We start from the raw sequence: 17,279 nt of genomic DNA, 5'->3' as shown, positions 1-17,279 counted from the left end.
TGGGGAATCCACAAATGAACCACCAATGTCATTATATTTGTGCTGGCTTTCAAAAGTCTTGTTCTAATTGTTACTCGCTCCATTTCAAAGTGTTTTCTCAACTGCATCTAGACATTTCATCTGTTGAGGCTCAGGAGTGTAAGGTTCAGACAGATACAGTTTAATATCTGGTGGGAACAGTTCCAATGCAGGGGCCAGGCACCTGTGTCCCACAAGAGGCAAACCCTGGCACAACCCACTCTGAGGCCAGAGGCTGCTTCCCGAGCCTGGACACAGATAGGGAACCTGAGCTGCAGGAGGGGCCTGTCTGAATGAAGTGGGATGACCCCTTCCTGTCCTATCCATGTCCATACCACACCTTACCCAGGTGAGCTGAAGCCTCTCCTGGCACACTGGGCTGACACCCTGCAGGCCTTGTAAACTGTGGGCTAATTGCCCAGATGGATTTTCTGCAGCGCAATCCCCTTGCCCTTTAACTTTCAGCTGGTTGCCTTTTTAATGTTCCACCTATCGCTTGTCTTATACTCGTGGTCCCTTGTCTTATCATTCAAACAGAGCACAGTGATGGGTCACAGGCTCTTAGCTTTCATTCAGATTTCTGCCAGTGAGTAGAAAGCAGGCAGGGAGGGCATCATCCGTGTGGAGGTGATAGTGCGGTCACTTTGCTGCCACTACCTTATGTACCCTTTGAACTCAGTGCTCAGTGCATGAGGGCATGGCTTAAGCCCTAGGCCTGGACAGCTGAGGTCAGAGCTGGCCACCCTGCCTGGGGCTCCTCTTGGGCTCCATCCTTTGCCCCAACAGCAGGACAGACATCTTGAGTCTGCTGGGACATGGTTCCCCCCTCACTGTCATTCCCTCTGTGAAAGCCACACTCTGTCACCACAGCTGGCCACCTTAGTGCCTTGGTCTGTTTGTGCTGCTGTAACAGAATGGCTTAGATGGAGCAATTTGTGAAGACCAGAGACTTCCTTCTGGCAGCCTCCAGGCTGGGAGGGCCAAGTCCAAGGAGCCCACATCTGCAAAGGGCCTTCTTGTGGCAAATATTCCACAGCCAAGGGCAGACAGAAACAGAATGCCAGCAGAGACTGCTATCAAAGGTACTCCTTTAACATACAGTATTCTCACTATGGTGGCAGTGATTGAAAAAGAGAGTTATTTATTTGGGAGAGTTACAGAGAGAACGAGAAGGAGAAAGGGAAAAAAAGGAGAGAAAGAGAAGGAACGAGACGTAGTGCCAGCTGGGGCGAAGACAGGGCCAGAAGAGAAGAGTCTTCTAGCTGCTGCTGCACTCCCCAGATGGCGGCAACAGCCACAGCTAATGCAGGCCAAGGCCAGGAGCTTCATCCTGCTCTCCCATCACGGTGTCAGGACCCCATCTTCTGCTGCTTTCCTAGGCCAGAAGCAGGGAGCTGGATCACAAGTGGAACTGGTCTTTTTTCTTGAGCTTTGAAGGAGTCCAGAGCCCCAAGACTCCATGGCCCCTTAAAGGTCCTGCCTTTGCCTTGGAGAGGAACTGGTCACTCCAACCAGATGCATCCAAAGCCAGCTGCTTGGCAGGGAGGCTCTTGTGCACCTGCCCCCTTGCTGGGCCAGAATAGGATTTGGCTATTTCACATAATCCTTAAGCAGCTGTCCCAGACTCAGTTCCTCGAGTTCCTTATTGGAACAAGGAGGTTACACCATTTTCAGGATGCTGTTCTTGTATAGGCCTACTGCCCTGGAGGCCTGCAGGAGCTTCTGGTCAGATATTCCTGCCCTTGGTGTGGGGGTACCCCATCCTGGTCTGGCCCAGCAATCAGTCTCCCTAGAATCCAGATTTGTGGAGATGGCACCACAGCTCATCCTCCTTGGGATGAGGCCTGAGCCAAGCTCACAGAGACAGCAGAGGAAAGTACATGGCTGTCTAATTGCCCAAGGCACATCTGCCAAGGGCTTGCTAACTCCTGTGGCCCCGCAGAGGGTAGCTCACGGGTGGGAGACTGAGAAGGCCTGCAGCCACTACCAGTCCCGGGCCTGCGCTTGGCTATGGTCTGCGCACATGTCCAGCTGTCCAGTCAATCCCCGCAGCTGCATCTGACCAGCTCATTCCTGCGGGTGGTGCTGAGCAGAGCTCCGCCCTCCCGGCTGCCAGTGGCTCCCGGGATTGGGGACAGGGCGGGGGGATAGGGCGGATTCGCAGCCAGCCACGCCCCTCGCCAGCCCCCAACCTGAAGATTAACAACCCTGGCTCCTCCCTGAAAGCCCAGTCTTCCTGGACTGCAGCACTAGCAACACCATGCCTATGACACTGGGTTACTGGGACGTCCGCGGGGTGAGTGAGGGGTCTGCCACGCCGTGGGGCTTGCATGTGAATGTGAAGCAGGATAGAATGGGGGTAGTGAGCAGCTGGGAAAGTTTTAGCAATTGATTCCTTTAAAAACTTCACTGCTTCTCTTCCTAGAATTCCTAGAATTCCTGACGCAGGCATGCCAGAATGAGAGACAGGCAGGAGGAGAGGGCATGCTACTAGATATAAAGTGGGGCTCCCCTGGAGGAGATGAGGGCAGTAGTTGGAGTCACTCCAACTTTGACCCCTGACCCTGGTGTCTCCCCCAGTTGGCTTTGCCCATCCGCCTGCTCCTGGAATACACTGGCACCAGCTATGAGGAAAAACATTACACCATGGGGGACGGTAATGCACCTACCTGCTCTGACCTCTGTCCACTGCATGCTGTAACCTAGCAACCCCTGCCTGGCCACCCGTGGCTCACCTATGCAGGCCTCCGTTCCCAGGAGCAGAGCCTCTTCCTGTCTCTTCCTGGTCCTTGCAGGGAGAGTGCGGCCACCCAAGGCATAGTTCTGGGAGGGGGTGCTGGGAACCTGCTTTCAGCATTGCGTCCTTCCCTACAACTCCTAAAAGTTTAGCGATGCGGAGCCCTTAAAATAATTTTTCCCTTCCCCCAGATCTTGAATGTGAGACTGAGGGACTCAGATCCCACATGTCCTGTCTCAGGGGTCTTGCCCCTGACTCCTTAGGAGGTCCAGGGAAAGAGGCTGCACACGGGGGAGGTTTTGTTTCACTTGATCTTCTCCACAGCTCCCGACTATGACCAAAGCCTGTGGCTGAATGAGAAATTCAAGCTGGGCCTGGACTTCCCCAATGTACGTACAGGGGATGGTGTGTTGGAGGGAGTGGGGTCGTGAATGGTGTCTCTGCCTCCACATCCTTCCCATGGTTAGAGGGCTCAGGACCACTGTCACCCTGGTTCTCTGCAGTTCTTTTCTGAAGTTCTATGTCATAGCTCATTCATTCCTGTATAGAGTATGTTTCCAGGACCTGCCACTGGCCAGGCACAGAGGGTGCCAAGTTTCCTGTGTGCCCTGGCTCATGACGGGGTGAGGGGTGCTTGGAACCTGGGAGCCCAGCTGACTTCCCTCCTCCCTTCCCAGCTGCCCTACCTGATTGACGGCACTCACAGGCTCACCCAGAGCAACGCCATCGTGCGCTATCTTGGCCGCAAGCACAACCTGTGTGAGTGGGGCTGTCTGAGGGTGTGGGGCTGTGGCTGTGCCCTGGGCCTGGCGGGTGGGATGCTGAGGGTGTCTGCTGTGTGTGTGTGCTGCAGGTGGGGAGACGGAAGAGGAGAAGATTCGCGTGGACATTTTGGAGAACCAGGTTATGGACAACCGCTGGCAACTCATCATGGTCTGCAAGAGCCCTGATTATGTAAGGGCCCCACTGGAGTGGTGCTGGCAGGTTCAGTGAGGAATTAATTAACCTCTTGTGTTCTCATCGGCATTGCTCCTGTTTGTATGTGAAACACCCAGGAGCACTGATTGTCCAATCAATTTCCTATCTGACCCATACATTAATTCTATGGCCTCTAAAACTTGTAAAGTAAAATCTTTGCAGCAACTTTTATAATCTTATATGTATTCCCAATGCCTCTGGTAAGAAGTAGGTTCTAAGACAGGAAATTTGCTTAAGAATCCCTTTTGTCTAACCTGTGGCCCTTAACAGGCCACCTTTCAATGCAATCCCATCATGGTCAGTGTCCAAATGCAAAGTGCAATACATGAGTTATATTAGTTTAAGATGGGAGCATCTTCAGACATGTGTCATGTTTTCCCAGGGTTCTCTCTGTGTCCCACAGGGATAAGCATATTTCCCCAGTGGGGATCCCAGGGTCACCCAGAGGTCCTGGGTTCCTTTCCCTTCAACCTTGCAGATCACATTCTCATCCTTTGTGAGCTGTGCACATGCCTCTAGCATTCTCCTGCCAGCCCACCAGGTAGAGTTTCGTCTTCTTTGCCAAGGTCTTTTAGTTCTTTGCCTCTTTGCTTTCACCCCCAGCAGAGTCCCAGGGAACCTACAACATGACACCCCTGGGAGTGACTTACAGCAGGATGCTTGGACATCAGAGGTGACAGGTTCAGGGACAGAACTGGACTTCTATGTGATCTCCGGTGGTCTCCCACAGATGGGATGGGGGCCAGTGGGAGTCTCTCAGATGTTGATGGATGAAATCCAAGCAGGAACACGGACCCTGCCACACTCAGGGGGAATGGCTGCTCCCTCAGTCAGCGGGGCCATGTGCAGCCCTGGGCAGGCAGACCCTCTCCTGCAAAATCGTGTCTGTGGGTGCTGACAGCTGTTTGCTCCCTCAGGAAAAGCTGAAGCCTGACTACCTGAAGGGCCTCCCAGACAAGCTGACACTGTACTCCCAGTTCCTGGGGAAGCGGCCCTGGTTTGCAGGGCACAAGGTGAGGCAGAGAAGGGGAGGGAGGCAGGGGCATGGTCAGTCTATCGCTAAGTCCCTGTCTCCCTCCTCCTGGCTTCTGCAGATCACCATTGCCGATTTCCTCGTCTATGATGTCCTCGACCAGAACCGTATTTTTGCTCCTGGTTGCCTGGATGCGTTCCCAAACCTGAAGGATTTCATGGCTCGATTTGAGGTGCATCCCCAACCCTCCTCTCAGCCTCTTCTGGTTCCCTCATTCTGTTCGAGTCCTGGAGCTCTGCTACACACCAACCCCTGACAGCAGGACTCAGAGTTAGCATCCTGCACCTGCTGTGTCCAGTGTATCTCTACAAGTTGTCTCTCCCAATTGATTCATAAGAAAATACTGAGTCAGCATGGGAAAAGCCATTTATCAGGGTCCCAGAGCCCGTCACAGCTGTGCTGGGCTCCCAGGAACCTCTGGTGTGTATGAACAACAGTCAGGACTTCTCTGATTTTTGTGCTAAACTGAGCAGCCTCAGACCCTTGTCTAGTCTGGTGTCCCATGCCAGGAGACTATAGGAGAGGCCAGACTTTGAGCAGTGTGTGTTTGTAGCTGAACTGAGACCGGGTAGGGTGGATTCAGTGTCAGAGACACGCACAGTCCATGTGTTTGATCTCTAGAGCACATTGAACCAGTGAGATCCCCCTGTGCAGGCACTGAGCTCCCAGCACTGTTGGTGCTGGAGTTGTCCACAACTGTGGATTCTCTGCTGGGGAGACTTGATTTGTTTGATGATGTAGGTTTTCTTTCTCCTTCGATGCCTCTTGTTTCATTCTAGTATCCCACATGTTCTGCCTGTGAGATAGGGCAGCTGCTTACCATTTTGTTTATGCCTGTGCAAAGGTGACTCCATGCTGGAACTGAGCCAGTTAGAGAACTGCAAACTCAGCAGTTTGGAGATGGAGGAGCAACAGCTCTTGGTTACTGAGGAGCACAGCCTGGGCCTCACTTCACAGGATCACAGGGACCACCTGGGACTCCATGCATGCTCACAACAAAGCCTACTTGGTTACAGATTTGGGAGTATGAGGCATTAGTCCAACAAGTTGTTCAGTATGCAATGTTTGTTCTGTTCTCCTCCCCACACAGAGAGGAGTCTTCTCAGCTCATTCTCATCAGCTCTGGATCAAGCCATGCCTGTGACCTCTGGTTTATGTAACAGTTGGCTCAGCTCTGTGTCCGGGAGGATGTAGACTGAATCTATGAGCTGGACCATGCGGTACCCAGGGCCAGGCCTGTTAGGTTCTGAACACGGCTCATCATTGCAGGTCTCAGGATGAAGAGAATTGAGATGCAGATAGGTTGTATTCAGATACCAAAGGGTAGGAGTTAGGACTTCCTATGTCAGGGGAGGATTTGAGCCTTACTTTGCCTTTGTTAGTGGCTTCACTTTCTCTGTCCCCCACAGTCAGGGCTTGCTGACTCAATGAGTGGAGATCAGGGATACTCTGCAGGCTGTCCTGGTGTGGTCTCAGCCCCTTAGTCCTGTTGTATGTGCAGTGGCAGCAAGCAGGTAGCCTCATAGTTAATAAGGAGAGTGTGTAGATGGGAGTGGCAGAATCTCTGTGGTGTAGGGAGAAATGGATTGAAGGGTTGGATAGGGACAGGAGCACGCTGTGTCCTGCCTGTCAGCCTATCCGGTCCATGACCATGAGGAAGTTACTGAATGGCTGTGCCCATCAGGCTCTCCCTGAGATGTGATGGCCAGGTGTGGATCATGCTAGAGGTGGAGCAGCCTCTGAAGAGCACTGATATCGCACTTAGCTACATAGCACCCAGCTTTAACGTCTCCTTGCTGATCCATCATATGAAGTGTGGTAAAAGGTACTGTGATGAATAATAAACTCTGCAGGGCTGTGGTCTCATGGAAAAGTCAGTGCAGCCACCACAGCCCTGTGCAATGGCCGCTGTTGGTCCCGCTGGCCTGTGCCTACACTGGGGCTGCGGGAATCCCAGGAGAACCATAGATTCTGAGCTCTGCTCCTGTTTCTGCCCCTGCAGGGCCTGCCGAAGATGGCTGCCTACATGAAGTCCAGCCGCTTCATCAAGGTCCCTCTGTTTCTAAAGGCCTCCTGGACTGGAAAATAGGGCTCTGTAGTGAAGTGAGAGGGAGGAATGGAAGGTCAGGCCCCAGCTCTGCCTCAGTCTTTGTCCTCTCTCTCTTCACTGCCTCCTCCCTAGCCTGTTGCCCCCTGTCCTCTAATCTAGCGCCTCCCATTGAGGCTCTGGCACAGCATCAGCTCTCACCTCTTCCTCAGCTATGGCTCCTTGGGCTGCTCCTCTTGCACCAAGACCAATTCCACAGCCCTGTCTTTGCCATGGGAGAACCTGAGTGACCCTGAGCACCCCCAAACAGCCAAAGAGGCCAGTAGGCCTGTGCTGGCTGTGACCCAACAAGGTTTCCCGGGTACTACCTGCTCCCCAAACCCTTGAACTTCAGTCTGGACCTGTCCTCTTCCCTGGGAACCCTGACTTGGCACTGACCATGCTGGATTCTGTGGTTTTCTTTGTTCTGCTGCTATAGCAGGGCCTAGGGAAGCAACATGCTGTGTGAGTGTCTGGTCAGGCTGGATGCCCTGGTGTCTTGGTCATTTCTGTGCCCTGTGCATGTTGGTCTGCTCCTCACCTTAGGTTTCTCCCTTCCCTGGATTCCTCATTCATTCACCCTGAAGCTCCCCTGCAGCTGTGCTGTTTCTGAGAGCTGCAGGCCTGATGGGGAAGGGGCTGGCAGGCCTTGGACAGATCCCCTCTGGGACACTTCCCTGGATGCTCCCACTAACGTAGTTATTCCTCATCTGTTTTGTCAGAATGTTGCTCTCAATAAAGCATATCCCTTTACAGTGTGACTGCTGTCCTTTTTAAAGAAACAACAAAACACGGCACCTGAGTCAACACCTTGCGTGGAATCCTTGCATGTTTTCCCTGTGTTGTGTGTCCTGGTGCCTGCCTACCATAGCAGTTCAGGAAGTCTGGAAGTGTGGAAGAATCCCCTCTTGGGAGGTGGTGGTAGTCTCCTCAGTCATGAGTGGGACTTGGCACTGTGGAAATAATCAGGTGAACCAGAGGGGAGGTGGAACTGGACATTCGTTTCTGCAAATTAAAGCATTTGTTCAAAAATTCTCTTCACCTCTATCGTATGACCTCTGCCCAATACCATCTCTCCCAATTGGTTCCTGACATCTCTCTATTTCTTACACATAATCTAAATCAATGAAAAATAAATAGCGAAGGGCCTAGTGCACTGCCTCAATTGGCTAATCTGCCTTCAATTGCTGGGACACCAGTTTGTGTCCAACTATCCATTCTGCTCCCTGCATCTGTACCAGGAGTGGCCAACAACTCACGGTTCAGGTGCCAGGCGCTCCTGGCAGGTCCTGGTCTCAGACACGGAACAAAATCAAAGAAGCTAAGAACAAAAGCACTCCAGGAACAAAACCAAAAGTTCTGCCAAGTGGGATGATGGAAGAATGAACTACACGTATGAGTAGCTTCCAAAAAGACAGGGAATATTTATGACTGAAAGAAAGAGAATGAAAGTTCCTTTAATCTGCCTCTTGGGAACACAAGCAAATCCTTTTAAATTTTTTTAAATTTTTGTTGATTTTTTTATACAGTTGAGAAGGACGCATGCCCATGTGGGCTACTCATTAGAGTGGAAAGGATCAAGGAGTGGGGGATATTGGATGAGACTACTATTCCCAATTTCTCTTTCTTCTTCCTGTATCTGCGTAAGGGGGCAGAGAAGGGGAAACTGCACAGAGCCTCTCAGCTGTATCAGTACCTGGGGATATGGAATGGCCATTCAATATCATCCCAGGGGCCATGATGGGGAGTGTGATTGGAGGACAGTGTTTAGTGGTTTCAATAGTTCTGGAATGCTGTTTATTTTGTTGCTCCAAGGATGAGGAAATCCTTCCAATGTCCATTGGCTGATATAGCCCACCTTAGTTTCCATTCCCCTAGATACTTATTGCCAACACTTGACTGGGAGAGTTGTCCAATTTGTTTTGTCATCCATGCTCATAGATACTCTCTTCACCCCCTCAATGATCTTTCATGTCCCCCATGCGCTTCTGGCCATTCCATCCACTGCACAGGATTCAGTAACTGGGGAGGCCCAGTTCTGACACATGCTCTCTGGGGGCAGACCTGTGATTCTTCCTCCCATAATTGGAGTTTTGAATTGAGTAGCTCATTTGGGAGTGTCCCCAAAGAAACTATATCTGAGGTGATCCCAGACCTGATTCCTGTCTTAGTCCATCACCCGTATCAGCCTAAACATGTATTGGTGGTTGCAGTTGTTGGGTTGGTTCTGTCTCTATCCACATCCCTTACTCAAACCAATGGATGCTGTGGGCCAGCCCACCCCTGCCAACCACACATTTGGTCCTCATGTACACTAGGAGGAACTACAGCCCAGTTGGAGTGAATCCCAATAACCTCCACCAGGCTGGACCCCAGCCCTGGTTCTCATGCTCACCAGTGGGAACTGCAGCATACCCAGGTGGTGCCAACACTTTGCCTACTAAGCCCACTCGCTGTTTCATTCTTGCTCCTTCCATATGGTTCTGCAGTCTAGATTGATAGGATTTATCCCCAGTCCCAACACTTGTCATCTTACGCTGTGGCAAAACCTGACCAGCCTGCACTTACTCTGGCTCATGAATATACCAGTGGATTGAGTCACTTACTCCATGCTGACTCTCCTAACCTAACTCACATGAGGGCAATGTGTGTTGTAGCCCTGCACATCCTGGTCTGCCCCTGGTACCAGCTCTTGTGTTCACCAGAGGAACAGCATTAGACAGTGGTGAAATCACTGCTTGGCATGGTTTCCTGCCACACAATGTGACCATTCTTCATTTGAGGTGTCCATTTGGGCTGAAGGATCCATGTTTCTGGGTGTGATGGTGAGAGTGTTTCCAGGGAGATTAGCATGTAAATCAATGCAGCAAATAAAGAAGATCCACTCTCACCCTCACCAACTGTGCTGACCACCTCTGATTCACCGAAGCCTCAACAGAAAGAACAGGTGGAGGGAGAGTGAGTTCCCCTCTGTTCGTCTGGACATCCACCTTCTCTTCAAGGAACCACTGACTCTCCTCATTCTGTGGTCTTGACCTTGAGCTGGGAATTTGACTGTGGCCTTTGCCCTCCATTGACACCCCCAGGCCTTCCGTGGGTACTGGACTCCATCGCCAGCTCCTCTTCCCAGTGTGCAAATGTCTGACCTTGGATCACCTGATCTCCTTCATTCCCAGACACGATGACCTCAGCAAACAGATAAATATCCCAACATACAAAACTATTGCAAACGTTGGTGGTTAAATAGAATTAAGAAAGTAAGTTTATTTTAGTGTAGATTCTTTCATACACATGGAAAATGCATGTTATTTTAAAACCTATATACAGAACACAAAATCTTGTACCTTGAATAAACTGCTTTTAATTCATTTTTAAAGATTTATTTATTATTTTTATTACAAAGTCAGATATACAGAGAGGAGGAGAGACAGAGAAGAAGATCTTCTGTCCGATGGTTCACTCCACAAGTGAGCGCAACGGCCAATGCTATGCCAATCTGAAGCCAGGATCCAGGAACTTCTTTCCGAGTCTCCCACATGAGCGCAGGGTCACAAGGCTCTGGGTTGTCCTCAACTGCTTTCCCAGGCCACAAACAGGGAGCTGAATGGGAAGTGGAGCTGCCAGGATTAGAACCGGTGCCCATATGGGATCCTGGCGCGTTCAAGGCGAGGACTTTAGCCGCTAAGCCATGATGCCAGGCCCTTTTAATCTATTTTTAATAAGATTTGGAAAGGTCTTAGTACATTTACTCTCAGGTATGTCCTAATTGGCTCAATTCCTTTGTGAAACTCTGGCTGTTTAATGTTTAGCACAAACATGTAACACTGGCCAAAATTATCAATGAATAAATTGGTAAAATCCAGGGTCCAGCCCGGTAGCCAGGAGGCCAAAGTACTTGACTTGCACATGCCAGGAACCCACGTGGGTGCCAGTTCATGTTCTGGCAGCCCTGCTTCTCATTTAATTCCCTGCTTGTGGCCTGGGAAAGCAATAGAGGACGGCCCAAAGCCTTGGGACCCTGCACCCCTGTGGGAGACCCGACAGAAGCTCCTGGCTTCTAGCTTCACATTGGTTCAGCACAGGTGCTTGCAGCTATTTGGGGAATGCTTTCCAAGGCCACAAGCAGCTGGCTGGATGGGACATGGGGCTACTGGGATTAGAACCAGCACTCAAAAGCGATCCTGGTGCGTGCAAGGCAAGGATTTCAGCCAGTAGGCTACCACACCAGACCTTCTCTCTGTCTTGCTTCAGTTATCCAGCACAGTGTCCCTTTGAAATGTTGGAACTTGTCCTAATTTTGTGGTCAGTGGACAGCAGTGTACATCAGTGGATCTGGAAATCTTGGGGACTCAACAAGTGACTACCAGTGCCACTGTGTTGGCTCTGTCTTTCAAAAGTCTTGTTCTAATTATTGTGGGCTCATTTCAGAAGTGTTTTCTCAACTGCATCTAGACAATTCATCTGTTGAGGCTCAGGAGTGTAAGGTTCAGACAGATACAGTTTAATATCTGGTGGGAACAGTTCCAATGCAGGGGCCAGGCACCTGTGTCCCACAAGAGGCAAACCCTGGCACAACCCACTCTGAGGCCAGAGGCTGCTTCCCGAGCCTGGACACAGATAGAGGACCTGAGCTGCAGGAGGAGCCTGTCTGAATGAAGTGGGATGACCCCTTCCTGTCCTATCCATGTCCATACCACACCTTACCCAGGTGAGCTGAAGCCTCTCCTGGCACACTGGGCTGACACCCTGCAGGCCTTGTAAACTGTGGGCTAATTGCCCAGATGGATTTTCTGCAGCGCAATCCCCTTGCCCTTTAACTTTCAGCTGGTTGCCTTTTTAATGTTCCACCTATCGCTTGTCTTATACTCGTGGTCCCTTGTCTTATCATTCAAACAGAGCACAGTGATGGGTCACAGGCTCTTAGCTTTCATACAGATTTCTGCCAGTGAGTAGAAAGCAGGCAGGGAGGACATCATCCTTGTGGAGGTGATAGTGCAGGTCACCTCTCTGCCACCACGTTATGCACCTCCAGAACGCACAGTGTTCAGGTCCGGCAATGGGGCTGGAGATCTAATCCAGGAGAGCTGGGATCAGAGCTGGCTACCCTGCCTGGGGCTCCTCTTGGGTTCCATCCTTTGCCCCAACAGCAGGACAGACATCTTGAGTCTTCTGAGACATGGTTCCCCCCTCACTGTCATTCCCTCTGTGACAGCCACATTCTGTCACCACAGCTGGCCACCTTAGTGCCTTGGTCTGTTTGTGCTGATGTAACAGAATGGCTGAGATGGAGCAATTTGTGAAGACCAGAGACTTCCTTCTGGCAGCCTCCAGGCTGGGAGGGCCAAGCCCAAGGGGCCCACATATGTAAAGAGTCTTCTTGTGGCAAATGTTCCACAGCCAAGGGCAGACAGTAAGAAAATGTCCGAGGAGACTGTGATCCAAAGCACTTCTCCAACATACAGAACCCCCACTATGGTGGCAGTGATTGAAAACAAGAATTATTTATTTGAAAGAACTATGGAGAGAGAGAAAGAATAGGAGAGCAAGAGCTAGAGCAAGAGAGTGAGAGAGTGTGAGAGACAGAGGGACAGAATCTTCTGGCTGCTGCTGCACTCCCCAGATGGCAGCAACAACCACAGCTAATGCAGGCCAAGGCCAGGAGCTTCATCCTGCTCTCCCATCACGGTGTCAGGACCCCATCTTCTGCTGCTTTCCTAGACCAGAAGCAGGGAGCTGGATCACAAGTGGAACTGGCTTTTGGTTTTGAGCTTTGAAGGAGTCCAGAGCCCTAAGACTCCATGGCCCCTTAAAGGCCCTGCCTCTGCCTTGCAGAGGAACTGGTCACTCCAATCAGATGCATCCAAAGCCAGCTGCCTGGCAGGGAGGCTCTTGTGTACCTGCCCCCTTGCTGGAGCAGAATAGGATCAGCTACTTTACATAATCCTTAAACAGTTGACCCAGATTCAGTTCCTCCTGTAAGGGAGGTCACCCTTACTGCCCCTGCTGTGGGAGTTCACCATTGGGACCTGGCCCAGCAACATGTCTTCCCAGAACCCAGAGTGGGAGGTGGTGCTATAGCTGCTCCTTCTTGGGATGAGGCCTGAGTCAAGCACACAGACAGTAGAGGGAAGTGCATGGCACTTTAAAGGCACGTCTGCCAAGGGCTTGCTAACTCCTGTGGCCCTGCAGAGGGTAGCCCTGTGTGGGAGCCTCAAGGAGGGCTTGCGGATACCACCAGTCCCAGGTCAACACTTGACTTGGATCTGCACAGACCTCCAACTGTCCAGCCAGCACTGGCAGTTACCAGGTTCATTCCTGAGGGTGGGGCAGAGCAGAGCACTGCCTCCTGGGGCAGCCTGGGTTGGAGGTGGGGCTGGTAGGGGCGGGTTCACAGCTGGTTACTCCCCCTGGCTATTCCCAAACCAAGCATAAAAGTCCCAGGGTCTTTCCTGAAAGCCCAATTGCCACCACTGCAGCACCAGCAGCACCATGCCTATGACCCTGGGCTACTGGGAGCTCCGCGGGGTGAGCTAAGGGCTTGCTCTGCTGATGGGACATGGGCATGGATATGGGATGGGACAGAGGGCACAGAACAGCTGGGGAGGCTTTAGGTCTTCATTTGTTTTGGAACTTCCTTGCTTCTCCTCCTCCTAGGCTGCCAGGAAATCCTGATGCAAGCATCCCAGTGTGGAGAAGGGGCAGAAGGAAAAAGGGATGCTATTAGGTGTAGAGTAGGGCTCCCCTGGAGGAGATGAGGGCAACCTTTGGAGTCCCTCCAGCTCTGACCCCTGGCTCTGGTGTCTCCCCCAGTTGGCTTTGCCCATCCGCCTGCTCCTGGAATACACTGGCACCAGCTATGAGGAAAAGCATTACAGAATGGGAGACGGTATGGTTCTGCCTGCTCTGACCTCTGTCTACTGCTTCTGTCATCTAGTAACCCCTGCCTGGCCACCTGCATATCACCTGTGCAGACCTCAACCCCTGGAAGCAGAGCCTGCCCTTCCTGGTCCCTGAGGGTGCAGTGTGGCCTCCCAGGGCATGGCTCTGGGAAGGGGTGCTGGGAACCTGCTTTCAGCATTGGGTCCTTTCCCACACTTCCCAAAAGCTTTGGAGTCAATAACCCCATAGAATCATTATTCCCTTTCTCCAGACCTTGAATGTGATATTAGGGACTCAGATCCCACATGCCCTCCTCAGGGGGTCTTGCCCCTGACTCTCATGAGGGGAGGCTGCACACGGGGGAGGTTTTGTTTCACTTGGTCTTCTCCACAGCTCCCGACTATGACCGAAGCCAGTGGCTAAATGAGAAATTCAAGCTGGGCCTGGACTTCCCCAATGTACGTGCAGGGGATGGGGTGTTGGAGGGAGTGGGGTCGTGAATGGTGTCTCTGTCTCCACATCCTTCCCATGGTTAGAGGGTTCAGGACCAGGACCTGTGCTCAACCACTGTCATCCCTGGTTCTCTGCAGTCTTTCCCTGAGCTTCTATGTCACAGCTCACTCATGCCTTGTGCAGAGATTGTCTCCAGGACCTGCCATGGGCCAGGCACAGAGGGTGCCAGGGATCCTGTGTGCTCTTACTCAGGTCAGGGGATGCTGGGCCCCTGGGAGCCCAGCCGACTTCCCTCCTCCCTCCCCAGCTGCCCTACCTGATTGACGGCACTCACAAGCTCACCCAGAGCAATGCCATCGTGCGCTATCTCGGCCGCAAGCACAACCTGTGTAAGTGGGGCTGGCTGAGGGTGTGGGGCTGTGGCTGTGCCCTGGGCCTGGCTGGGTGGGATGCTGAGGGTGTCTGCTGTGTGTGCTGCAGGTGGGGAGACGGAAGAGGAGAAGATTCGTGTGGACATTTTGGAGAACCAGGTTATGGACAACCGCTGGCAACTGGTGGCAATCTGCTTCAACCCTGACTTTGTGAGTGCCCAAGAGGATTGGATCTGGCAGATTCAATACCAAGCTGATTCTTGTGTTCTCATCTGTACTGCTCCTGTTTGTCTCTGAATTCCCTATGAAGTCTGACTGCCTGAGCAATTTACTATATTGTGAAAACATTGAATCTGTACTCTTTAAGTCTGTTCTAAAAGAAAGATTATGATTAATTTCCACAGCCCTACACAAAGTTACAATGCTTCTGAGTGAGCAGTCATGTCTAAGACAGGAAATTCACTTCTGTGTCTAACTCTTGACCCTTATCATGACCAGCATTCAATGTGTTCCCTTTATATGCTCGTCCCTGGATGGAAAGTCCATTACGTGAGTTATATCAGTTTGAGAAGGGAGCATCCTTAGGCATGTCCCCATAGGGAAAAGCAGCTGTCCCCACTAGGCAACCCAGGGTCAGCCTGAAGCCCAGAGGCACTGAGTTCCATCATTTCACATCACATTCTCATCCTTTGTGAACTGTGAACATTCCTGCCACGCTCAGGGGAAATGGCTGCTCCCTCAGCCAGCGGGGCCATGTGCAGCCCTGGGCAGGCAGACCCTCTCCTGCAAAATCGTGTCTGTGGGTGCTGACAGCTGTTTGCTCCCTCAGGAAAAGCTGAAGCCTGACTACCTGAAGGGCCTCCCAGACAAGCTGACACTGTACTCCCAGTTCCTGGGGAAGCAGCCCTGGTTTGCAGGGGACAAGGTGAGGCAGAGGGACGGAGGGAGACAGGAGCAGGGGGCATGGGCGATCTATCGCTAAGTCCCTGTCTCCCTCCTCCTGGCTTCTGCAGATCACCATTGCCGATTTCCTCGTCTATGATGTCCTCGACCAGAACCGTATTTTTGCTCCTGGTTGCCTGGATGTGTTCCCAAACCTGAAGGATTTCATGGCTCGATTTGAGGTGAATCCCCAACCCTCCTCTCAGCCTCTTCTGGTTCCCTCATTCTGTTCGAGTCCTGGAGCTCTGCTACACACCAACCCCTGACAGCAGGACTCAGAGTTAGCATCCTGCACCTGCTGTGTCCAGTGTATCTCTACAAGTTGTCTCTCCCAATTGATTCATAAGGAATACTGAGTCAGCATGGGAAAAGCCATTTATCAGGGTCCCAGAGCCCGTCACAGCTGTGCTGGGCTCCCAGGAACCTCTGGTGTGTATGAACAACAGTCAGGACTTCTCTGATTTTTGTGCTAAACTGAGCAGCCTCAGACCCTTGTCTAGTCTGGTGTCCCATGCCAGGAGACTATAGGAGAGGCCAGACTTTGAGCAGTGTGTGTTTGTAGCTGGTCTCAGCTGAACTGAGACCGGGTAGGGTGGATTCAGTGTCAGAGACACGCACAGTCCATGTGTTTGATCTCTAGAGCACATTGAACCAGTGAGATCCCCATGTGCAGGCACTGAGCTCCCAGCACAACTGTGGATTCTCTGCTGGGGAGACTTGATTTGTTTGATGATGTAGGTTTTCTTTCTCCTTCGATGCCTCTTGTTTCATTCTAGTATCCCACATGTTCTGCCTGTGAGATAGGGCAGCTGCTTACCATTTTGTTTATGCCTGTGCAAAGGTGACTCCATGCTGGAACTGAACCAGTTAGAGAACTGCAAACTCAGCAGTTTGGAGATGGAGGAGCAACAGCTCTTGGTTACTGAGGAGCACAGCCTGGGCCTCACTTCACAGGATCACAGGGACCACCTGGGACTCCATGCATGCTCACAACAAAGCCTACTTGGTTACAGATTTGGGAGTATGAGGCATTAGTCCAACAAGCTGTTCAGTATGCAATGTTTGTCCTGTTCTCCTCCCCACGCAGAGATGTGCTGTCCCAGTTCCTTCTTATCAGCTCTGGGTGAAGTCTAAGCCTGTGGCCTTGGGCATTATGTAACAGTTGGCTCAGCTCTGTGTGCCTGAAAGGAGAGACTGGACATAGATTAGATATGAGCTGGACCATGCGGTACCCAGGGCCAGGCCCATTAGGGTTAGAACAGTCTGGGTCCCCCTGAATTGTTGAGAACCTGCACGGTGCTGTCAGCCCTGGCATGTAGGTGCATGACCCAGGAGTGTGCTTGGTGCTGCTCACTATAACAGGTCTCAGGATGAGGAGAATTGAGATGCAGTGAGGTTGACCTGAGATACCAAGTGGAGGAGTTAGGACTCCCTGTGTCAGGGGGAGGATTGGTGTCTGGCCTTGCCTTCCTTTGCTGCTGCACCTCCTCCCATTCCCCACAGTGAGGGCCTGCTGAGTCACTGGGTAAGATCAGGACTGCTCTGTAGGCTGCCCTGACATGGTCTCAGCCCCTTTTCCTGATGGACGTCCCTGCTCTGTGTGCAATGCTGTGCATCGGGCAGCCTCACTGTGGATAAGGAGAGTGTGCAGCAGAGCCTATGTGGGTAGGGAAGTGAGCAGAACAGTTAGGAGAGGGGCAGTGGCAGGCTGTGTCATACTCTGCCTGCTCAGTGTTTGACTGTGAGAAAATTCCTGAATGGCTGTGCCCATCAAGTCTCCCT

General features: G+C 51.8%; 2 protein-coding genes across 10 annotated transcripts in view; both read left to right on the top strand.

Annotated features, from left to right (window-relative positions):
• Positions 1-2,275: 2,275 nt before the first annotated feature.
• On the top strand, positions 2,276-6,869 carry LOC121168481 (glutathione S-transferase Mu 1-like). 4 transcript variants are annotated; one of them, XM_040998667.1, is made up of 8 exons: positions 2,276-2,314; positions 2,599-2,674; positions 3,080-3,144; positions 3,433-3,514; positions 3,609-3,709; positions 4,651-4,746; positions 4,828-4,938; positions 6,769-6,869. In XM_040998667.1, the coding sequence occupies exons 1-8, from the start codon at positions 2,279-2,281 to the stop codon at positions 6,853-6,855; spliced, it is 654 nt and encodes a 217-aa protein (XP_040854601.1). In that variant the 5' UTR covers positions 2,276-2,278; the 3' UTR covers positions 6,856-6,869. The 4 variants fall into 4 exon arrangements, with proteins under 4 accessions (XP_040854601.1, XP_040854598.1, XP_040854599.1 ...); XM_040998664.1 differs by having other exon boundaries at positions 2,279-2,314; positions 4,597-4,746; XM_040998665.1 differs by lacking the exon at positions 4,828-4,938 and having other exon boundaries at positions 2,279-2,314.
• A 6,469-nt stretch (positions 6,870-13,338) lies between these two features.
• LOC121168477 (glutathione S-transferase Mu 1-like) overlaps positions 13,339-17,279 on the top strand; it is a 135,940-nt gene continuing 131,999 nt past the window's right edge. For 2 of the 6 annotated variants that reach the window (XM_040998650.1, XM_040998654.1), the window contains exons 1-7: positions 13,339-13,377; positions 13,663-13,738; positions 14,125-14,189; positions 14,492-14,573; positions 14,665-14,765; positions 15,385-15,480; positions 15,569-15,679. In XM_040998650.1, the coding sequence (XP_040854584.1) occupies positions 13,342-13,377; positions 13,663-13,738; positions 14,125-14,189; positions 14,492-14,573; positions 14,665-14,765; positions 15,385-15,480; positions 15,569-15,679 (567 nt within the window). In that variant the 5' untranslated portion in view covers positions 13,339-13,341. Of the gene's footprint in view, positions 13,378-13,662; positions 13,739-14,124; positions 14,190-14,491; positions 14,574-14,664; positions 14,772-15,297; positions 15,481-15,568; positions 15,680-17,279 lie in introns of all 6 variants that reach the window. The other 4 variants (XM_040998647.1, XM_040998643.1, XM_040998651.1 and 1 more) reach the window with 4 other exon arrangements.

Source organism: Ochotona curzoniae, unplaced genomic scaffold (assembly GCF_017591425.1).
Source record: "Ochotona curzoniae isolate NIBS_2020 unplaced genomic scaffold, NIBS_Ocur_1.0 scaffold_1037, whole genome shotgun sequence".
NCBI lineage: Eukaryota > Metazoa > Chordata > Mammalia > Lagomorpha > Ochotonidae > Ochotona > Ochotona curzoniae.
The sequence above is the reverse complement of the archived record's forward strand: the minus strand, read 5'-3'. Positions and strand labels throughout refer to the sequence as shown.

Coding starts and splice junctions, on each gene's coding strand:
- LOC121168481 (XM_040998664.1), top strand. CDS start 2,279: ATGCCTATGACACTGGGTTACTGGGACGTCCGCGGG. Junction 3,710..4,596: donor TCTGCAAGAGCCCTGATTAT/GTAAGGGCCCCA, acceptor CTGGGCAGGCAG/ACCCTCTCCTGCAAAATCGT. Junction 4,939..6,768: donor ATTTCATGGCTCGATTTGAG/GTGCATCCCCAA, acceptor CTGCCCCTGCAG/GGCCTGCCGAAGATGGCTGC.